The 23,871-nt window shown below is 42.4% G+C and overlaps 1 protein-coding gene and 1 long non-coding RNA gene across 2 annotated transcripts; one reads left to right on the plus strand and one right to left on the minus strand.

Annotated features, from left to right (window-relative positions):
- Window positions 1-3,271: 3,271 nt before the first annotated feature.
- Vnn1 (vanin 1) lies at window positions 3,272-20,138 on the minus strand. The gene is made up of 7 exons (XM_059272647.1): window positions 19,724-20,138; window positions 17,321-17,451; window positions 10,542-10,734; window positions 9,057-9,348; window positions 7,808-8,166; window positions 4,814-4,984; window positions 3,272-3,868 (listed from the first exon to the last, which is right to left on the minus strand). The coding sequence occupies exons 1-7, from the start codon at window positions 19,934-19,936 to the stop codon at window positions 3,689-3,691; spliced, it is 1,539 nt and encodes a 512-aa protein (XP_059128630.1). The 5' UTR covers window positions 19,937-20,138; the 3' UTR covers window positions 3,272-3,688.
- LOC131918521 (uncharacterized) lies at window positions 4,620-8,391 on the plus strand. Its single transcript, XR_009381007.1, has 3 exons — window positions 4,620-4,943; window positions 7,814-7,967; window positions 8,282-8,391. It is a non-coding gene; the product is annotated as an uncharacterized LOC131918521 (long non-coding RNA).
- Window positions 20,139-23,871: the final 3,733 nt, after the last annotated feature.

Below are 23,871 nucleotides of genomic sequence, written 5' to 3' on the forward strand. Positions count from 1 at the left end.
ACAAAGTCAGAAACCATAATATATATAAGAAAAAAAAAAACTGTAAGGTTTAAAAAAAAAAATGTCCAGACAAAGCATTATGAGACAAAACCCCTCCAAAAATACCACTGAGTTCGCATTTTGTTGGCCATCTACTGCTGGGCTTGGAGCCTGCCCTTAAGTGTGGTTTGGACTCCCTTGGAGAAAACTAATTTTTCCTTTGCAAGTGGCTGTCAATTGGAGATAGCTTCCGGGTTAGGGAAGGAGAATTGTGTTCACTTCCCCTCAGCACTGTGATCCCATCTGGTACAGACCTCTGCAGGCCCTTTGCATGCTGCCGCAGTCTCTGTAAGCTCATGTATATTGGTCCTGCTGTGTTTCGAAGGCCTTGCTTTTTGTTGTTGTCTGCCATGCCCTCTGGCTCTTACAATCTCTTGTCTTCTCTTCTTCTTCAGAGTTCCTTGAGCCCTGAGAGGAGGGATTTGATGGTGACATCCCCTTTTAGTACTGAGTGTTCCAAGGTCTCTCACTCTCTTCCCATTGTCCAGGTAGGGGTTTCTGTGTTTGTTTGAGTAGGAAAGTCTTATTAAGGAGAAGTTAATGGCAGATGAGATAAAAATGGTAATTATAGTTTTCAAGCATTTCCAAATACTTAAAATTATCCTCATCACTAAAAGTATTGTATATATTAGTTGCAATCTCTGAAGGCAATTTTTACATCTTTCTGTTAAGTTACATGTATGCTTGGGAAGCTAATTCCAGGCTATCAGATTTTATTTTCTTACTACAATGTTTTTATAATTAATCTTTACAATATCTACTTTCCTAGCACTAAGTACACATAACATCAGGCTCTTTGATTTATTTTCACTCACATTGTAACAGCAAATAAACCCTCATTTAATTGTTTTGGTAAAACAAGATAAAACTTTACTATATATAGAATGAAGTCAGCTGGTTTACCACAAATTTCATTAAATTAACACCATAATCGGTGATACTAATATTTCCACAACTCAGTTTAAAGTTTATCCAATTAACATGTCTACAATGCACTTGCCAAAACATTAACTATTTATCACGTAAATTACCACCATAGTGACAGGTGGACCCTCTTTGCTTTGGCAGGGTGTCAAGAGTTTGCAGAACACATTGACGTCTAAATAGCCTGCTCTAGATGATAAGAGTGTTTGCTATCTCTGCGGTCCTTTCACCAGAAAGAGCACCTTCAAAACAAAATGAAAAGAATGCACTCTTACCGTTGGGGAGATGGCTCTGTCAGTGAACAGCTTGCCGCTTAAGTATGAGCACCTGAGCTCAGGTGCGCTATATTCACATGAAAAGTCAGGCACGGTGGCGCATGCCTGTAATCCCACCGCTGGAGAGGCAGACAGACAAAACCCCAAGGCTTGCTATCCCGCCAGGCTAACAGACTCAGCAAGCTGCTTGCTAAAAGGATAGCTTGTCTCAAAAAACAAGGTGGAAAATGACTAAAGATGATAACTTAACATTGATCTCTGGCCTGCACTTAAGCATGCACATGCACACTGGACAGACAGACACACAGGACACACACACACGCAGGCTCACTCTGTTCACTCTTGATCGCTGATTGTTTTTTTATCATTGTAAACTTATCTTTCAGGCCTGAGACATTTCTGTTCTTCATGTTAAGATTTTTTTTTTCTCAGTATCTCGAGATTTTATTCTCTGTGACACGTCACAGACATGCTCAACTCACTTTGATCTTTATTCCAGGACATATGCGTATGTCAATATTAATCATGTACTTTCTCCTTAGCCTTTAGTCTGCCTTCTCTCATACCCTAGCTATGAAACTAATGATGAGGAATGTAACTTGTCTCTCTTATAAAGGTAAAACTGCAGTTGTGACATGGCATTAATCACCATTGAGCAAGAAATCAGTATCTTTCAGGAGGGGAGATGGCTCAGAGGATAAAGCACCTGCTATGCAAGCCTGATGACCTATATTCAGAATTCCAGAATCCACATAAAATCCAGACAATGTATCATGTGTGCGGTAATACCAGTTCTCCTCTGGGTAGATGGGGGTGGAGACGGGAGAGTCTCTTGGTGGCTAGCCAGCCTTGCATAACAACAATGAATTACCAGCGTAACACTGTCTCAAACAAGGTGGAAGGTAAGGATGACAACCCAAGGTTGTCCTATGACCTCTACACACATATACCCATACTCAAAAACAAGAGCAGGCACACACGTATATTCTCTTGTATATTGTACACATATTCTCATTCTCTCTCTCTCTCTCTCTCTCTCACACACACACACACACACACACACACACACACACACACACACACACAGCATCACCATACTGGATCACTGCTATGAGTTCCTGCTCTCTTTTTCAGAAGCACATTTTGTACTAGAAAATACCAATAATACAATAGTGCTGTATAGGTCATCCTCCATTCAGAGATTTTATTTTTAATTTAAAAGTTGCCCTTTTCTTACTAAGTGGTATAATATCTAAATATTTTGCTTTTACAAAAGAGAACATTTAGTGTTATATTAAACAGATTTTCAAAAATGGGACTTTCTGGTTTTCTAGTTCTAGAAAGCTGTTCAATGATCTGGTGACTATACCGTCAATGCATGAACCACCTTCTTTGGGTGTCTGTCGGAGTCTTGGGGAGAGGGCCTCACTTGACACTCTTACTAAGTAAACCATTTTGTTCAAACCTTTAGATTTGAAACTGGGGCCAAGGAGAGAACTTTGTTGGGCTTGTTCTTGTTTGATTGAACTTCTGTAATGGAGAGCCAAAGACTGGAGCACTTAATGAGAAATATTGTCCCATGATTCTAGGGGCCTGGAAGTTCAACACGTCAACAGGTTTGCTTTCTCCTGTGGCCCCTTTCCTTGTTGTAGATGGGCATCTTTTTCTGTGTTCCCACAGACTTCACGCCATGCTTGTCCTAAATCTCTTCCAAGGACATCAGCCATATTGGATTAAAGTCCATGCTAACGACTTCCTGCTACCTCTTTTAAGTATGCCATTTCCTCAAATAGTCACACTCTGAGGTCATGGGAATTGAGACTTGAATTTAAGAATTAAAGGGACTGCAGGGCAGTAGTGTTGTCACACACCTTTAATCCCAGCACTTGGGAGACAGAAGCAAGTGGATCTCTGTGAGTCTGAGGCCAGCCTGGTCTACAGAGTGAGTTCCAGGACAGTCAAGGCTACACAGAGAAACCCTATCTCGAAATATGAAAATAATAATAATAATAATTACAATTAAAGGGACAGAATTTGGCCCATAAGAGAATGGAAATGTATTGTTTAGATAAATACTTAGCAGCACAAATGAACAAACTCACTGGAAATCTTAAGCTTAACTGAATAAGGTGTCTGTCATAATGAGGTGGCAATAGATTCAAACCTATTGTAAATATATGTTTTGATATTTTGACATGCCTTTTAACTGTAATTTTTATGACTTCTGAATAAAACACGTGTGACTCACTTGATCCAACAGCTGAGTTCCAAGACAGACCAATGTCCAAAGTTCTATTAATTTTCCTGCAATGTATCTGGGGTGCACATACCTCTCTAAAGAAAAAGGCACTTGATTTACTTATACCAGAGGCCATCGTTGGCAAACAGATCTTTTCTTCATCCACCAATTTTAAATTATTCCAAATAAAATAGAAAATGTAAAGATTCTGTTAACATAAGTAATGTATAATAGGTGTTACAATCAGCATTATTATCATCAGCGAGTGTGTTATGAGGTCTGAGGAAGCATTCGAAGTCCAGTCCTTCTCGTACAACCTCCCAAACAAAGTGACTGTCAACACAGGTCCAGATGTCGGCTTCAGGCTAAACAAACGCCCATCACTTGACACCTGATCAAAACATGGGAAAGTAGACAAGGTCTATTGAAGCTGCAAAAATCCCACAGGACTTTTAATAAATAAAAGAAATAGCTAAAACTGATGGCCCAATTTTGTTCTTCAAATATTTAAAACGTTGCAGGGTGTAAGAAAATTTGAAGTGTGAACTGACACCAGTTCACTTATTACTTGATGCGTAAAACTGATTCCTGACAATGTACTTGTCTGAGGAAACACGCCAGGAATTAGCATGTAAAACAGGAGGTAGTCGTTTCTAGTCCTGCCCTTCCAGACCCATGAAGACAGGGCAAATAGAAACAATGGGCCAAGGTGGGGTTTGGACCGCGTCTCTTAGTGTCACGGGCTCCCCACAGCCCCTGGCCTCCCACAGTACACCCTCCCTGCAATCACTCCCAGGAGGAGAGGAGGCTGTAAGTGAGACCTACACAGTCAGGGAAGAATGTGGCTGGGAGGACATACTGGGTTATGAAGCAAGCCGTTAGTTCTGGGCTTTGGAGGGTTTTCCTTCTTGCGAATAACCACTGTTGAATTCTCTCTCTTTTAGCTTTTCCCTCCTTCCTTTATTCCAGTAATCTTACTGGGCATTAAGCCCTAGGCCATCACTAACCCGAGATCCTAAGGGGCTTCCCTCTATTGAGATGGGTCCTGTCAACAAATCTTCTTCTTACTCAACAGACCTTGAACAGCCCAGCCTCCTCCATAGAGTGCCCTCAATGAGCTTTCTTTCTTTCTTTTTAGGGGCAAAAAGGACATGCAGGTTATATTAATCTTCATGTAAGAAATCCAGTCTGCTCAGAGTCTTTCCTGATCCTCCAAGACAATGTTACCCTTTTCAAATGGGGATATTTATATTTGGAAGAATTTGGGTTAAGATTTGATGTCAAAATGCCTCCTCTTCTCCTAAATTACTTGGCTACATCAATCAAAGATTGTTACCTGAAACTCCCCAGGAGCAAGCTTGACTTCACTCAGCAACACCTCTGGGAAGACATACTGGGTTCCAAAGGTGCCACTGAGAGAGAACATTTCAAACCTGGTGGAAGCCGTGTCCACTGAACTACCACAGGTGCGTAAATTGGTGGTTTTACATTTTAGCAGAGTACAAATCTAGACGAGAAATGAAAACGGAGATGTCTGAGTCAAGATGAATATGTAATTAGCTTCATCTAGTCACCCTACAATGTAGCTATGTATCAGAGTGCCATGATGTATGCCATGATATGTTCACTTGTTAATTATACCGTAAAGCTGTGTGAAGATGTTTTCGTTCACGTAATTTAAAGCTATCTACTTTTTCACAAATTGAAGTCATCAGATAGGGTAGATATGGTGACATATGCCTGTAATCTTAGCTCTCTGGAGACTGAGGCAGAACCATGTGTTCACGACTAATCTGAACTACATAGTCAGGGACACATAACAGGAACCCATTTTTATAACAATCATAAAAGGAAGGGAAAGGAAGGAAAGAAGGAAGAAAGGAAGGAAGATAGAAGAAAGAGAGAGAGAGAGAGAGAGAGAGAGAAAGAGAAGGGGAGAGAGGGAGAGGGGGAGGAAGGAGGAAGGAAAATGAAAAGAAAGTCAGTTGAAATGCCCTGTTCTAGAAAACTGCTTCTGCATCTTTAGCTGGTAAAATGTTTCTTCCTCATCAGAGTTATCTGGCTTATTTTGCTGAACAACCAATGTACCTAATTATATTAGTCCTCAATGCTTCCTGTAATGCACTGTCAAAGGTATCGACCGTAGATATTTAGGTCTATGAAGGATACCTCCATACTCCCATTCTTCTCACAAGCAGCAGCTCTAGAAATTTCCCTGGATCTGCAAATTAGATTAAGTTCAGGAACTTGAAACTCTTCCAGGCAAATGGACACACTACGCACTATCGCATGTCAGCCCCTGAGGAGCTATGTACTCACATGGCTTTCTACTCCACTGGGCACTATATTTCTCAAGTGGATGGTTGACACTCACTTTTACATCATCAACACTGTTATGCATCTAGTACATACTTAGTACTCAAATGTTTGTGGAGATGAACAGGCGTGGCTGCAATGTTTACACAGTAAGCAAAATGTCACCCAGTAGGCACAGTTCTAGCATTCCAGGACTGTCAGTCTCAAGGGTGTGAATAAATGTAGCATGTTGTGACTTTGATGAAGCCAAACAGAGGATGTTCTGGAACGTATAAATGAGGTTAATAACCTAGCTGAGAAGTGGCCGAGGTCCCGCAGATGTGGCGAGCAACCTTTATGGCAAAGATAACAACTGGAAAGTGCTATGAAAGGTGAGCAGGTGGGAGCCACCATCGATAAAGGAGTAAAATTTTATAAACGTGTAGAGATCCTATAGATGGTGGAAATTTGGGGTAAATGCTAGAAGCATCTCAATATACAGAATCCCAGAGCATGTGTAAGTAGAGGCTACAGGGACCATATAACAAGACTTTCTGGGTCTCCGATATTCAAGCATTTGATTTGTCAATTACTAGTTTAGTGAGGAATTTTTCAGCAAGGAGATCATATAATCAGAAAAAGCGCTGTAATTTATTCTGTAATAGTACAAGGAATAGATCAGATACAGCAGAAACTATCAACAAGTAGCCCTATTAGGAGAGCACTGCAATACTTTGAGTGAGATAGGCTGAAAGCCAGACCAAGGAATCAAAACACATACTGTATCTGAGCATGCTGTAAGGCCTGGGAGATGCCTGCATCCTTCCTGTTAAGGGCTGGGAGATACCTACATCCTTCCTGCTAAGGACTGGGAGATGCCTGCACCCTTCCTGCTAAGGGCTGGGAAATACCTGCATCCTAACTGCTAAGGACTGGGAGATGCCTGCACCCTTCCAGCTAAGGCCTGGGAGATACCTGAACCCTTTCTGCTAAGGGCTGGGAGATGCCTGCATCCTTCCTGCTAAGGACTGGGAGATGCCTGCACCCTTCCTGCTAAGGACTGGGAGATGCCTGCACCCTTTCTGCTAAGGCCTGGGAAATACCTGCATCCTTCCTGCTAAGGCCTGGGAGATGCCTACATCTCAACCAGTAAACCACTCTGGAAACAATCTTAGGGGCAACTCCATCTATACTAATCACTCAGTGCATTCTTGGTGTTAAGTTCTTTATAAAGAAAGACAGGCATGGATGAGCATACAGAAAATGCCTAAACTTGTCTGTGCAGGATATATATCCTAAGTACTACATTATCCTTTATCTGTGATTTGAATAATTTTAAAATTAATGTTGCCACTTCTCCGCTGCCCCTGTATCAGCTCCTCTCTCCAGGTTCCAACCTGGACTTCTTTAGATGATGAACACTGATGTGCAAGTATAAGCAAAATAAACTTTTCCTCCTTGCGGTGGTTTGAATAAGAATGGCCCCCATAGGCCCATGGATTTAAATGCTTGGTCACCAGGGAGTGACACTATTTGAAAAGATTAGGAGATGTGGCATTTTTTTTGGAGGAAGTGTGTCACTGAGGGGGAGGGCTTTGAGGTTTCAAAAACCCAAACCAGGCCCAGTGTCTCTCTCTTCCTGCTGCCTGCAAATCTGGATGTAGAACTCTTAGCTACTTCTCCAGCACCATGACTGAACTCCTTCCGAAACTCTCCCAGCCATGATGATAATGGACTAAACCTCTGAAACTATATGCAAGACCCAATTAAAGGCTTTCTTTTGTAAGAGTTGCCTTGGAGTGTCTTCACAGCAATAGAGCAGTACCCAAGACACTTCTCAACTTGCTTTTGATAATGGTGTTTCATCCCAGTGACAGGAACCCTAACTAAAATATTTCCTGAAGTGAGATGTATTTTTTTCTGAAGCAAGATGTATTTATATCATACTAAAAACAATCTTCCGTTGATTATCTGAAGTCCAGTTTTTCCCAGCTGTGTGCATTTGATCTAGAGACTTTTCTGACACTGACATTACCTGCAGATAATACTCCCCTTCCACGGTGTGCAACCCATCAAATGCCCCAAGGGCGTAAATTTCATCAGCTCGCTTCTCAGACATCTGGTAGCTTAGATGACAGCAGAGATTGTTCTGGCAAACAGTGTAATTTCCTGTGATTCCTTTGAGCTCCACAAAGGTAAACTCATCAAAGAAAGCAATGCTCTGAAATTCCTGGTTTCCTGTTGAAGGTGCTTCTATACTGCTGGCATAAGAAGTCCAGTTCACCGCAGAGTGACGTGGGTGGGAATCCAGCTGTGAGAGAAGGAGTTTTCCCTCCTCAGTCTTCCTGTCGTAGTGAAAGGCCCTTGGAGAATCTGGGGCGTAGATGCCACTTCCTGCAAATAAAGTTGGAAACAGGAAAATACAGAGATTTTGTGTTTGCCACTTCTATTGAAGATTCATCATTCTACCCCCTCTAAGCAATATATTTCACTAATTTCTGTAATATAGGCTGACCGGGGACAAAGACGAGAGGAAATCCATACGTGGAACATGACAGTAAAGACATTTAAAAATAGAAGTTCACATAAACTGAATTTTGAAAAGAAGAAAAGGTACACGTTGAAGAATATTAAATAAATTCAAGTTGAATAATATTAAATAAATATTCAAGATGAATAATATTAAATAAATCTGTTAAATGGAGGCATGTTTTATTTTGGTGTTTATAATTTTCTTTCCTTTGAGATTTTTGGTGTTGTTTTTGTTTGTTTGTTTGTTTGTTTGTTTTAAGACAGGGTCTCTCTATGTAGTCCAGGCTGGCTATGAACTTACTATTTTCCAGCCTTAGTCTCCCCAGATTACAGCAGTGTACCACCACACCCAGCTACGTTTCAATAAAAATTGAATGGACAGCATATCGCCAACTTAATATTCAAAATTAAGAGTTAGGCTGAAGAAATGGCTCAGCAGTTAGGGCACTGGCTGCCCTTCCACAGGACCAGGGTTCAATTCCCAGCACCCATATGGTGGCACACAACTGTTTGTAACTCCACTTCCAGGGGATCTAATGGCCTCCAAGGGTAATGCACACATTTGCTGCATGGACATATATGTATGTGAAATACCAATATATATAAATGAATAAATAAATCTTCAATAAGTACTTTCTATAAAAAAGGTAGACTACTATAGCTTTAAAAATAGGAGTTGAAAAACAAAAGATGTACAAACTATTTTTTTAATGCTCTTTCTAACTAAAGTTTAAAGACCACATATTACCTACCTGTCATTCTCCTTGAGGGATGATGTATATTGGCTGCAAGGAAATTGACCCCCATTCCCATAGCCCAAGCTGAGTGGAATTCAATGGCTGCCAGATGCGGCAGAACATCCATCCAGGCCGTTGGGAACAGTATAGTGTCCACCTGGTACTTTGTCACCAGGGTGATAGCAGGATCATGGAAGAGTATATCGAAGCATGTGAAGATGCCAAACTTTCCAAAAGGGGTGTTGAAAGTCACAAACTCAGGCTCCACGGGTGCATTGAATTGTTCTTCACCCATGAAAAGGTTTTGCTGTAATAAACAAACAATGCAGAGCAATAAAATTCTAGGAAGCTTCCCAGGACGCTACTCTACATGTAAAAATGTATTCATTCAACAGTGCACATTTCATCTGTGACCACAGTCTCTATGGAAGACTGGTGCCTTAGACAATCAGAGCCACTCCAATAGAATGGAGCCAGCAACTCCCTTCACAGTATAGATGTATATTGGTGCACTTGTCTGTACAGATGGTGTATATGGCTGCATTTGTCTGTACAGACGGTCTTCAATCTTACAAAGTAACAGTGAAACAGACAACCATTGACGAAACACCTTACTATGTGCAAGGAACTTCATTCCTTCCTCAGAGCTAAATCTGTCCCATAAGGTCCTTTTAATTCACCTTTGACTCATTACCTCAGGAGAGTTTTTAAAGTCAAAACCCAAAAGATGACAGAGTATAGCTCAATGAAGATAGCTCCAGGTGACTCTCACCTGTTGTGAAACATTAGTTTAAGATGTGTTACATTTGTTTATGCTGTGGAATATTTGCTTAATGATGCAAAGATGCATTGCATTCTTTTATGTTGCATTTGTTTAACTCTGTGAAGCTGTGTTACTTTGCCTGTCTAAGATACCTGATTGGTCTAATAAAGAGCTGAACGGCCAATAGCTGGGCAGAGAAAGGATAGGCAGGACTGGCAGGCAGAGAGAATAAATAGGAGAAAAAAATTAGGCTCGCTAGAGAAGAGAGCTAGGAGCAGGAAAAGGAAAAGAAGAGGAGGATGCCAGGGGTCAGCCACATAGCCACACAGCAAGCCACGGAGTAAGAAGGAAAGAAAGATATATAAAGAAAGGTTAAAAAGCCCAGAGGCAAAACATAGGTAAAAAGAAACGGGATAATTTAAGTTAGAAAAGCTGTCTAGAAAGAATCCAAACTAAGGCTAGGCATTTATAAGTAAGAATAAATCTCTGTGTATTTATTTTAGAGATGGGTGGTGGGACCCCAAACAGTAAAAACAAAAACAAAAAAAAACCAACTAGGTTGCTGAATGCACTGGGAATGCCTTGGGTCTCCTTGTAGGAACTGTTTACATCTAAATACAACTTGCTTTCTGAACTGTCACTACTCACCCTCTAAAGGCGGTTGATTGCTGTAAATAATAATTGTTCTCCTCACTTTTACTCCATAGTCCCTTAATTAACCAATCAATTAATATTACCTTATGGTATCGTGCAACCAGTTTGCCCAGGGAATCGAACACCACGTCGGTGTTGTACTGGAAACGGCCGTCAGGAGGACACTGAGGGTCGCTAGCATTGCACGGCTTCTTGTCTCCCATGTTGGCCACGACATAGATGGAATTGTTCTTGGCCAAGCAGCTGAGTCTTTCCTGTACCGGGGTGTAGCCAAATCTGGTATATGTCCATGGGGAGAGAATTTTTTAAAAACTCTGGATTAGCTTTTAACAAAAATCGATGGCTTGGTATATACAATGATTTCAACTAATGGGTGGGGGAAAAAGGGATTAAAACAAGAGACCTCAAAGGACACCAATAGTGGGAATTTAGCAGTAGAAAAATATTCTAGGGTTAAGAGTCCAGTCATATATACTTTTGAATCATAATATGTATCAAATCTATAATGTATCATAATATGTATCTAATCTATACATGCAGTGGTATATTCATTTTTTTCTGGTTTTGTTTTTTGGTTTGGTTTTTGGTTTTGGGTTTTTTTTGTTTTGTTTTGTTTTGTTTTGTTTTGTTTTGTTTTGTTTTGTTTTGTTTTGTTTTGAGACAGCGTTTCTCTGTGTAGCTTTGGAGCCTTTCCTGGAACTCACTCTGTAGACCAGGCTGGCCTTGAACTCACAGAAATCTGCCTGCCTCTTCCTCCCAAGTGCTGGGATTAAAAGCATGCACCACCACCCCCCCCCAGCAGTATATTCATTTTAAAATGTCTGCAGCATACCGTGGATATTATAAAGCAAAACCTTCCACATCCTGTTGATGAAACCAGGCCTAACAGAAGAAGCACTATGCCTGTACCAAAACTTAGAACCAGGAGAATGCTGGAAAGATAGAAGAACAGAGAACACTCTGGAATCTGACTCCCTACCTGGACAGAATCTGTCCTAACTTTTTGGAATTCTATAGTCAACACGTTCAACGGCCCAGAAGGTAAATGGTAGTTAATGTCATCAATTCGTTTCTAATTAGCAGTGGCTGTCCATCTCCCATCCCTAGCCTTGCAGGAGGAAGCTGTCCTCTCTTGGTGCAGTTTGCAGACAGCTTGGGAAGCAAACTGGGTAACAAGGACTCTGGACGCTAAATATCGAGGTCCTTGTCTAAATTCCTGCTTCTGAACACGGAGATACAGACAAAGAGAAAGTAATCTTTGTACGCATGCTCCACTATTTAAAAACCTGCTCTTGCTGGTAGAATTGACTACCAGGGTATAAGAGACCACCTCCCTCCCCCATTTTGAAGAGGAGATACAGCAAACCTTGGGGGAAATAAGAATCTTAAGATTGAAATATTTAACCACCAACAAAGAAACATATGACAACAAAGAAACAGCAAATATAAGAAAATGGCACTAGGTGTGGTGATATGTCTTTAATCCCAGAATCAGCAGTTATAGTAGTTATTACAAATTTGAGAGCAAGTACAGAAATACTGTTCCTGAAAATGTCAGAGTAGGGCAAGCTGCACTCTCTTGTCCCCATAAGTCTGAAAAGTTTCAATTTGCCTTGAGAAAGAAAGAGAGATAAAGAGAGACAGACAGACAGAGAAAGAGGAAGACAGAGAGAGACAGACAGACAGAGACAGAGAGATGAGGGTTAGGGATGTATCTCAATTGGTAGAGTGCTTGCCTAGCATGATTGAAATACAGGATTCTATCCCCAGCACGGAATACACTGAGTATGGTGACGTATGCTTTAATTCCTGTGATTCCTGCGCTAGGACAGTCAAGGCAGGAGACAGAAGTTCAAGATCATTCTCAGCCACATAATTAACTCAGAGCCACTTCAGAACTCATGAAATTCTGTCTTTAAAAAAAAAAAAGGTTGAAGGTTGACTGGCTCAGAGGTGGTGCATGACTATAATCCCAGCACCTGGAGGCAGAGTTCGAGGCTGTTCTATAGAGTGGGATTCAGACAGCCAGGGCTACACAGAGAAACCCTGTCTCAGATAGATAGATATTTAGATAGATAGATAGATAGATAGATAGATAGATAGATAGATAGATAGATAGATAGATAGTTCAGACAGGTATGGTGGCATACAACTTTAATTCCAGCACTGGGGAGGCAGAGGCAGTCAGATCTCTCTGAGTTCAAAGCCAGCCTGGTCTATATAATGAGATCCAGAGCCAGGGCTACCCAATCTCAAAAACAAACGAACAAAAAGTTGAGAAATATGGGAGGACAAGTGCTGGGGGCTGGGGGAATGTCTTTCTGTACGCTGTGAATATATGTTGTTGCCATTGGTTAATAAATAAACTGCTTTGTCCTACGGCAAGGCAGCTTAGAAGCAGGCAGGAAATCCAAAGGGAGAGACAGGAAAGAGAAAGGCAGAGTGGAAAAGATGCCAGACTGCCATCCTAGGAGCAACATGTAATGGCTATACATAGATTAATAGTTATGGGTTGAGTTATAAACTATGAGAGCTAGCTAGCAAGAAGCCTGCCATAGGCCACATAGATGGTAAATGATATTAAGCCTATGAGTGGTTATTTTATAAGTGGCTACAGATCTCTGGGAGTTTGAGGACAGCCTGCTACAAATTCCAGCAAGTTCCAGACCAGCCAGAGGTACACAGTGAGACCTTAAAGAATGTTAGTTGTATCAAGAGAGTAAGACTGTACCCTAAAACACTGACCAAAAGTAGTGAATGAAAACCCTCTCTATCCCCTACTCTGAAAAACAGATGGAAAATAAGATGATCAGACGCCAAAGCCAAAAATTTTGAATCATACACCAACATACTGTGAAAGCAGACACTGAGAAATTAATACTCACTGTCTGAGACTCAACAAATTATGGTAGGGCAAGGAGACAGCAGACCTGAGAGAAATTCTACAATCAGCCAATTGATTCGAAAAGTAGAAAACACACGTATCCAAACTCCAAAACCCAGTTCCCCACTGAGAGATGGTATCTGGAGAAGAGAATCATATAAACTGAAATTCAGTGGGGTAGGCACACCTAGATGATGGTAATTGCAGGTACCCTGAGCTCAGATAAGAGAAAAAATTCCAATTCCAAAGCAGACCTTGCCTTCAGTTGAGGTTGTTTCTGGGGTTGATAATCCACTCTTGGAGTAGTGTTGGGAAATGTGCCTGGTGCCCTGAGCATAGAGGCTGAAGGTTTAGGCATTAAACCACACACCCACTGGGCAGTGAGAGCACAGGCCCTTGATCCCAGGACTTAGGAGGCAGAGGCAGGCTTATCTCTGAGTTTGAGGCTAGGCTGGTCTACAGAGTAAGTTCTAAGACAGCCAGGGCTACACAGAAAAATCCTGTCTTGAAAAACCAAAAGAGAGAGAGAGAGAGAGAGAGAGAGAGAGAGAGAGAGAGAGAGAGAGAGAGAGAGAAAAGAAAGAAAGAAAGAAAGAAAGAAAGAAAGAAAGAAAGAAAGAAAGAAAGAAAGAAAGAAAGAAAGAAAGACAGAGGGGAGGGAGAGAGAAAGAAGGAAGGAAGGAAGGAGGAGGAAAGAAAGAAACCATACACCCTAACCCCGGGCCAGAGGGGAGGTCTGGCACCTCAACCCTATTACAATCGGTCACTCTTGGATTCTACAAACACTTCAATTGAATCAATAAGGGAGAGTTTGTGTTTATTTTGTTTTGTTTGTTTGATTTTTAATCCAACAACTTAATCCCAGTTGCACAGATGCCAAATGGAAAATACAGGATGCATGAAAAGGCAAGGAACATGACTCCTGAAAATCACCAACCCCACAGAAATGGCCTCCAAAGAGAAAGACCGGACAATGAATATAAGGGCATGATTATAAGGACGTTGGAGAGGATTAAAGCAACAGACTCCTAAATGACATCAGAGAACAGAATTCAAGAGGACATAGACTCCTGATCGGAAGACAGAGATTATGAATAGCTAAATGAAATAAAGAAGGCACTACAAGATATAAAAGAGGAGGATACAGAAGCCCTAGCAGCAGACTGAATCAAGTGGAAGACAGAATATCAAGGCTTGAAGACAGGAGGAGGACTTAAAACACCCAGAACGAACAAATCAAAAAATAAGAAAATGCAAGCAGAACACGCAATATCTAAGGGACACCATTAAAAGGCCAAATTTATGCATGGGCACAAAAGGAGTAAAAATACATGTTAAGGGTATTAAAAGTATATTTATAAAATTATGACTGAGGAGCTAGAGAGATGGCTCTGTGGTTAAGAGCACTACTTGTAACATGTAAAGGACCTGGGTTCAGTTCCTAGCACCTCCATGGTAGCTCACAACCATCCATAACTCCAATTCTAGGGCACGCTATGCTTCTTCTGACCTTCCCAGGCAGCTGACAGGCATGTGGTACACATATATACGGGAAGGCAACACTCACACACATAAAATAAATAAATCTTTAATCTAAAGCCAGGGAAAGAGATGGCCACCCAAATGTATATGCCAAACACAGAAGACAAGAAGAGAGCTTCTCTATGTAATAGTATAGTTAACATACTAAATATAGGGAACAAAGAAAACATTTGGAAAGCCATAGAGAAGTAGCAAGTCATGTGTAAAGACAAATCTATCAGAATAATGGTAGATTTCTAAAAATGAAACACACACACACACACACACACACACACACACACACACCAAAAACCAAAAACCAAAAAAGCATGGAGCAATGAACTTCAAGTTTTGAAAGAAAATTAACTGTCAACCCTGAGTACTATATCTAACAAAGCCATAGCTTCATAATTGAAAGAGAAACAAAACCTTGCCATGATAACCAAGCTGAAAGGAAGTCATAGCCATTAAGGCAGCCCTAAAGAAGACATTTGAAGGAATTTGACACACTGAAGCAAAATAAGCTTGCATATGAATTTACAGTGAAGAATAAACCACACTAGAACAGTATATAAGCAAAGGAGGATTAGGAAAAGTGGAAAGTATAAAACATTTTAACAAGAAAAATAAGACAGTAAGCCGGGCGATGGTAGTGCACACCTTTAATCCCAGCACTCGGGAGGCAGAGCCAAGTGGATCTTTATGAGTTCGAGGCCAGCCTGGTCTACAGAGCGAGATCCAGGAAAGGCGCAAAGCTATGCGGAGAAACCCTGTCTCGAAAAAAAAAAGAAAAGAAAAGAAAAAAAGAAAAAATAAGACAGTAATGAATTCGTATCTTTGAATAATAACTCTGAATGGCGAGGATCTAAACTCTCTGAAAGACATAGACCAGCAATTTAAATTAAATACTAGGAGACCCATCTATATGATACCTCCAAGAATCACAGCTCAGATAGCTGGGGTGGTCCTCACTTTGAATCCCAACACTTAAGAGGCAGTGGCAGGTGGGTCCCTGAGTATATAGCATACTCTAGACCAGCCAAGGTTACATAATGAGACCCTGCCTCAAAAAAAAAAAAAAAGAAAAGAAGAAGAGGAGGAGAAAGGGAGGAGGAAAAGGAGGAGGAGGAGGAGGAGGAGGAGGAGGAGGAGAAGGAGGAGGAGGAGGAGGAGGAGGAGGAGGAGGAGGAGGAGGAGGAGAAGAAGAAGAAGAAGAAGAAGAAGAAGAAGAAGAAGAAGAAGAAGAAGAAGAAGAAGAAGAAAATTAGCTGAATAGGGGCATTCATCACTCTCTGCTTCCTGGCTGCAGGTGCAATGTGGCCACGGCCTCACCCTTCTTACCATGGGGTCTTTCCTGCCATAATAGACTGTACCCACTCAGACTGCAATACAGAATAAGCTACTCCTTCCTTCCTGAAATTGCTCCTTACTGGATATTTTCCTGGAGCAATGAGAAAAATAGCTGATTCTGAAGAGGAAAGGCAAATGTGGGCATGCTAATATCTTGGGTCGTGTTCCTCCTGCTAACTGCCTCTAAGACCTTAAGCAAGTTATCGGCTATCATCCCTCCAGACTGGATCTGATTCCCTTTGGTACTAGGAAATAGAAATAAACGTTAGAGCATTGATTGGTGATCTCATAACTTATGTTCATTTTCCTGATAAATATATTCACAGGAGATGAAAATTAAACCAAACTTGGCTGATTGTGGGTCCATGTTGAAGGCTTGGTCCCCAGTCCAAGGGAGTACTTAAAGATGGTGAAACTTTTAAGAGGTTAAAACTAAGAGAAGGAAGGTGTGTCATTGGGGTGTATTGATGAATAGGTATCAGAACCCTGGCCCCTTCCTCTTTTTTTTTCTTTCTGACTACCCTGAAGTGAATTAACTGCTCCGCCACGCCTTGCCACCATGATGCATGATGTTACCATAGGCCTAAAGAAACTGGGCCACGTGACCGTCGATTAAAACCTCTGAAACTGGGTCTCCTTTGAAGTTGGTTGTCTCAGCTATTTTGTGATAGACAGCAGCAGCAAGCTGACTACACAGGACCTGTTCCATGTTTTCAACAACCCTTTTCCAGGTAAAGCAAGTAGAGGTTCATAGTTGAATTTTTCATTTTTTGTGTGTGTGTATTTGAGAATTTCTTTTTGTTTTGTTTGGTTTGGTTTGGTTTGGTTTGGTTTGGTTTGGTTTGGTTTTTTGAGACAGGGTTTCTCTGTGTAGTTTTGGTGCCTGTCCTGGAACTCACTCTGTAGACCAGGCTGGCCTCGAACTCACAGAGATCTGCCTGGCTCTGCCTCACGAGTGTTGGGATTAAAGGTGTGTGCCCCTGCTGCCTGGCTTGAGAATTTCTTATATGTATATAGTAAAATCTGATCATATCTACCCTCCCCCTCCCTACAACTCCCCCCTACATCTCCCCCAACATGCTCCCTTCCATAGACTGTTTTCTTCACCTGTTTGCATTATCACAGGGGATCCAGTTCACTTGAGGGTCTGGGATATCCTCCAAGTATGGGTAGATAGTATCCCTGGTGAAACGCATACCGTATATACCATCTTCTGGAGTCACAATAATGTGTGCACCCTGTTAGAAACGGAGAGTTAAGATATTTCTCGCCGGGCGGTAGTGGTGCACGCCTTTAATCCCAGCACTCGGGAGGCAGAGACAGGCAGATCTCTGTAAGTTCGAGGCCAGCCTGGTCTACAGAGTGAGTTCAAGGACAGGCTCCAAAGCTACACAGAGTAACCCTGTCTCGAAAAACCAAAAAATAAATAAATGAATGAATAAATGGATGGATGGGTGGGTGGATGAATGAATGAATAAATAAATAAACAAATAAATAAAATATTTCTCAAAAGGCAAACAATCAGAGGTGGGCTGCTGTGAGAACTGGAAATGGAGTTGCAAGCTGGGCGTGGTAGAGGAACTCAAGGAGTAGAGGCCAGCCTGTACTACATAGAGAGTTCCAGCACAGCCAGAACTACATAGAGAGATGCCATCTCACAGAGAGAGAGAGAGAGAGAGAGAGAGAGAGAGAGAGAGAGAGAGAGAGAAGGAGAAGGAGGGAGGGAGGGAGGGAGGGAGGGAGGGAGGAAGGGAGAGAGTCAGAGAGAGTCAAATAACTAAACTATTTGGGCACTTTTAATCTTATTCTTCTGTTTTCTCTATTTTGCTTTTTCCAAGCTTTTTTGTTTGTTTGTTTGTTTTGTTTTGAGACAGGATCTCATGTAGCCCAGCCTGGCCCTCACACTCACTGTATAGTTTAGAATAACCTTAAACTCCCCAGCCTCCTGCCTCCACCTCCCAAGCACTCAGACTACAAGTATACATCTGATTTTCCCAAGCGCTTTAATTTTCTACACCTGCCATTATCACATTGGTGACTTTTTTTTTAATGGTCACTAACAGCTGTCTAAGCCATTCACAGCTCTGTAACACCCTGCTCCCATTAATTGCAAACCTATTTCTTCCTGCCCCCCCCCCCCCAAATCAAGCCCTCTTCAAATTTTGGTCAGTTGTGCCTGGCTGAATCTGGATTGATTCATAACCCAATCCCTGTTTTTGCCTCAGGATTCTCCTCCGCAGCACCCACAAATGTCATTCCTGCTCCTTGGGAGGGAGAACCTCATACGCGTAGGTCAGCTAGGCTATCCCTTGCCTAGAGTAATCTCTCAGCTAAGGTGGATCGGAGAGTCACCTTAAAGGTTGCCACGGCCTTTAAAGAAACAGTTGGACTAAAGGTGAAATACAATATCAACATGTAATAATCTTTTAAATTTTAATATATATAAAAATTGATTGGGTCTCACTGTGTACATAGCCCTGGTTGGCCTGAGACTCACAGGGATCTACCTGCCTCTGCTTTCAGGGCACTGGGATTAAAAGCGTGTGCCAAGACACCCACCACACTGACATGTTTGTATTTATTACTGTTGTCCTACTTCACATGTCCCTGGTCTAGAACTGACCTATGAGTATCTTACTTAAACCTGTCGGGCTAAACCACACTTACATTGTATATAGTTTGCTTTAAACTTCACATTTCGTCCAACTCAGTGACATTGACAGACACTTTGATACTGAAATTAAAATGAATGGGTGGCTATGTTACTTAGTGTATGGGGTTTGTAACTGGTTTAATTGTTTCAGACTGTAAGCTGCAACTCTGTGGCCATACACTCTGAACACGCCAGATCTTGTCAGATTGTAAACTTATCTGAACCCTACAAAGCAGAGCACAAAGATAAACTGAATCTGGTATAGTCTAAAATAGCAACTGGAGGGGGCGTGGATAGAGAGAGGGTTCAAGGCTAAGAACACGGGCTGCCCTTCTAGAGGACCAAGGTTCAAGTCCCAGCACCCACATGGCTGCTCAAAACTGCCTGGAACTCTAGTTCCAGAAGATTCAATGTTTTCTTCCACCCTCTGTGGGGACCAGGTACACATCTGGTAAACACAGGTACACACAGGCAAAAACACTCATACACATAAAATAAAGAAGAATAGCAACTGGGGTCCCAATCCTGGTTATACTTTACCCTCCATGTTTAGCAGAAAATGAAAACAAAAAATGGTCAATATATGGCCGGTTTCTCAAAGTCCTGCTTAAAAAATGAGCAAAATGTTATTTTCAAACTTTGCTCCCTCCCGTTGTTAGGGGTATGTAATGGTGCATTTAATAATTTTGAGGTGAAAGGAATCTAATAAAACAAAGCATCTTGCTATGCCAATATTGTAAGTGTAACTGACTCTGACAACAACCCGGGTCCCTGAGAACCACCCCCACCCCTCCCACGCACTCCCCTACCCCCATCCTTCTCAGGGCTTGGCACTCCGGAGAGATGGGCGCCCATACCTGCTTTGCTGCTGATACGATCGCTTCTTCCAGAAGATCCAGATTCTGATTCATTAATGCCAGTGCCTCACTGGGAGACACGGGTGAGAGGGTGTTACTAGGCAGGATCACGGCATGCTCGTAAACAGCTGCAACAAAAGTGTCCAGAGAGCTGATTTTTAAGACACAGAAGACAGAAAACGCAGCACAAGCCAGCCACCGAGACGCACTCATGCTGAAGTCCAAAGACTGCTGAAAAACCAAAGCGTGGCTTGCTATTTATGTAAAGAAAGCACGGGTCACGTGTTTCCCAGACCTTGGAATCTTCAAAATAAACTTAAAAGGTTAACTGTGAGAAAACTTTGTCCCTGAAAGCAACAGTTCCAGAATTGTCCTTGGTTCTCCAGTCAGGAATGCCAGAAGGGAACCGTGGTTACTTATCTTCTTCTAAGCGAGCCCCACCCATTGCCTGGAAGTCACACGTGAGGGTGGCTGGGACTGGAGCTCCAGTCCCTGTGGTTAGTCCCTTTTGGTGAAAAGCTTTGGAACTGTATCTAAAGTTGCAGGATAAATGTGGGTTATATCCATCTCTCAATTTCAGCCCATCTCCAAAATAGCTTTAGGATTATCCCTTCAGAGGGGGATGTCACAGTAGCTTTGATCAGAGCTCTGTGGAAGCCTGTTAGGGAAAGCTATTTCTTTGACTGGGTGGATACCTAACATTCCAAGCAACCCAGGACCTAAGAGTTAATCCAACTGGGTGTGTCCATCACGTAGCCAAAGGACCACCCCTCAGGAAGGTGGATTCACTTTAAGCCAAGCTAAAGAGACAGAAAGAATAACCTGCCTTCAAGAAATAAAGTGCTGAGTGCCTGTCCCCTAAGGCAGTTGCTCCAAAGCCACCTGGAAGTTCTGTTCACCAAGCCTGTCTTTCTGACTCAAAAAGGTGTGGCTTTCTTCTCTCTCTCTCTCTCTCTCTCTCTCCCCCTCCACCTTTCTTTCTTCTTTCCTTTCCTTCTCTTCTTTCTTTTCTTTCTTTCTTTCTTCCTTTCCTTCTTTCTGCTCTTTCTTTCAGATGCTGGCCAGAGCCAAGGCTGCTTGCTCAACTTGTGGCCAACCTCCAAGCCTAACTCGAACAGCCTAGCTTTGACTCTTCCTCCTCTGGGCAGCTTCTAGGATTTACAGTTTGCCTGCCATGGGGTTTTCTTGAATCTCAAGTACAATTGTCTTCAATTTGTTGTTTGGGGGTAAAGGTAAAGAACACATTGTCAAGCCAAGTGTAGTGACCCACACCTTTAATCTCAGCACTCAGTAGGCAGAGGTAGGTATATCTCAGAGAGTTCAAGACTAGGCTGGTCTACATAGTGAGTTCCAGTAAAGACAGAGCTACATGGTGAGACTCTGTCTACAAAAACAAGAAAGAAAAAAAGAAAGAAAGGAAGGAAGGAAGGAAGGAAGGAAGGAAGGAAGAAAACATTGCACCTTCACATTATACTGAGAGAACAAAAGACCTTCTCTCTCAGATAACATGTGAAGAACAAATAAGTGATCATGTGTACATTACCTAGGACTGCCACCTGGCAACATACCACAAACTGAGCAGTGTGAATAACACAGGTGTATTGTCTCCTGGTAGCAAGGTTGACCTCTACTCAAGGCCATGAGAAGGGACATGCTCCTGTCTCTCCTCGGCCTGGACATGACTACCTTCTTCCTGAACATGTGTGGTAAGCGTGTGTGCATCGAAATTTCTTCTTTTTGTAAGATACTCCATTCCAGTATGACCTCGTCTGAACTAATGACATCTTAAACCGTGCTTCTAAATAGAGCAACATCACATCCTGAGGAACTGGATTTTAACACAGGACTTTTTGGAACTCCTACATTGTAGAACATCAGCCTGTCTAAGTAGCACAAAGAGTCCCTAGCTTGACAACTTTGAAGTTATTAAACCATCTCCATGTGACCACTTGACTTTCAGTCACACAGTTAAGTCCCAGTTCAGTCAGACTAGTGTTGGCCTCCTGTGGGGTTTCCCTGGCCAAGTGGGTCGGGACCTGTATATTTTGCGAGGAGAGAAGAAAAATGGCAAGTACCTGCTCTAGCCATGACCACTCCTTCTGAGAGGTCCTGAGAGCCGGCAGCAGGTGGAAGACAGTACAAGTATTGCAAGTAGTTGTTACGTAACAGTTTGTAAATGGGCACTCTGAGGTAAAAGTTGCAACCAGAATGAGTTACCAAAGAGTCATTCTGAGACCCACTAAAGTTCAAAATATTTACTTTTTTTTTTTTTTTAAAGCAGGTGTCACCATGTAGCAAGCTTTGGCTGGCCTGGAATTCAGGGAGATCCACCTGCCTCTACCTCCCAAGTGCTGTGATCAAAGGTGTGCACTACCACATCTGGCTCAAAATATTTTAAAAAGAATCTCCCACTGAGGTGTCTGTTCAAAATGTATGACGGTGTGCAAGGATCTCACCACAAGAGAAAGAAAAAAAAAAAACTGATTCATCGGGAACGCCTTGAGAATTAAGTCACAGAACAGTCTGTAGCCCTCTGAATTGGAGAGAAAGGCAAAAGAAACAAAAGCTTTTAGGAGCAGAGCCTGATGCTGGAGCCAACCCTTCAGGAACAACACTGCCTGTGGTGGGTCAATAGACAAAAGTGTGGTGCGGACTCTCTTGAGAGAGAAAATTCTGTAGGGAGTGAAGGGGTCTCATCCTTTTGTCAGGGTGAGTTCTGTCTCCAGGAGCCCTACCAAGTTTTCACACCAGACAGATCAAAATCCTCTAGAGCTTCCTGCAAGTAGGAGCTGAGGAGTGTGTTGTGAGCTCATCTTCCAAAAGGTCCAGAACCTTCCACTTTTATTCTCCTTAATAAAAGGTCAAGTGTGGTGGGGCAGCACTTGGGAGGCAGAGGCAGGTAGATCTCTGAGTTCCAGGCCAGCCTACTCTACATAGTGAGTTCCACAGCAGCCAGGGCTATATAAAAAGACCCTGTCTCCAAAACAAAACAAAAACCTTCAAGGAAAAGTGTTTCACTAGATTCTAATCCACCTGGAGAAGAGCAAACAATTCCAGCTCCTGTAACCTCTGACAGGAGGAAGTACTAGTCTCTGCCTCCTCTCCCTGGTTCTTGTCTCAGGGAGGCACAGAAGGAAAATGAATAGGGGCTCTTAGAAAGCCAAGCAGATTGAGGAGAGACTTTGTGAAAGGTTGAGGCTGCACCACAGGACCAGAGAATGCTTCCCACAGCCCTGTGTGTCCCAGTGTATCAATCTGACATTCCTGGCCTATAACATAACCAGACGTCAAAGGCAACACTGAAGTTCTTGGGAGTCATGAGCCGGACGTGAATTCGAGATCTGCCAGCAGCTTCTATTCAACTCCTCTACTGGGTTTTCAGATCCCCAGTGTCTGTGATATCCCAGTGATCAGGTCTCCCACAGCCTGCTAAGCTGCTCCACATGCATAGCTCCTCTGCTCACAGAGACTGTCTCTAGCAAAAAGACTATAAATGCAGAGCCTTGGTAGAAACTTACAGGCTTCACCAGACTGACCTACAAGGATGAAATACATTTCTCCTCCCCCTCCCCCTCCTCCTCCCCTCCCCCTCCCGCTCCTCCTCCTCCTCCTCTTCCTCCTCCTCCTCCTGCTCCTCCTCCTCCTCCTTCTTCTTCTTCTCTTCTTCTTCTTCTTCTTCTTCTTCTTCTTCTTCTTCTTCTTCTTCTTCTTCTTCTTCTTTTCTTCTCCTTCTGTACAACTGTACAATGGTGTTTTGCCTGCAATGTATATGTGTATGAGGGTGTCAGGTACTCTGGAACTGGAGTTACAGACAGTTGTGAGTTGCCATGTGGGTGCTGGGAATTGTACCAGGTCCCCAGGAAGAACAGCCAGAGCTCTTAACCATTGACCCACCTCTCCAGCCCCAGCACATTATTTCCTGAAGAGAAAATGGACATCACTCTTTAGAATGGGGACAAGATCCCACTAGGCTGGGAGTGGCACCCCACACCAACCATCCAGGTACTTGATAGGCATAGTCAAGAGGTTCACAAGTTTGAGAACAACCTAAACTCATGGTAATGCATTTAACTCCATTTTAAAAAAAAAGAAAGGAAGAAAGAAAGAAAGAGAGGGGGAGAGAGAGAGAGAGGCTTATTCTTGTCTGG

This window comes from Peromyscus eremicus, chromosome 8b, assembly GCF_949786415.1.
Source record: "Peromyscus eremicus chromosome 8b, PerEre_H2_v1, whole genome shotgun sequence".
Taxonomy (NCBI): Eukaryota; Metazoa; Chordata; class Mammalia; order Rodentia; family Cricetidae; genus Peromyscus; species Peromyscus eremicus.

What these genes read in the sequence shown, in the direction of transcription:
- Vnn1 (XM_059272647.1), bottom strand. Translation starts at nt 19,936, where the DNA reads ATGAGTGCGTCTCGGTGGCTGGCTTGTGCTGCGTTTTCTGTCTTCTGT. An exon ending in TCCCTCAAGGAGAATGACAG is followed by an intron (nt 8,167 to 9,056) that starts GTAGGTAATATG and finishes CTTTATTTGCAG; the next exon opens with GAAGTGGCATCTACGCCCCA. An exon ending in TTGCTCCTGGGGAGTTTCAG is followed by an intron (nt 3,869 to 4,813) that starts GTAACAATCTTT and finishes TGTTTTGATCAG; the next exon opens with GTGTCAAGTGATGGGCGTTT.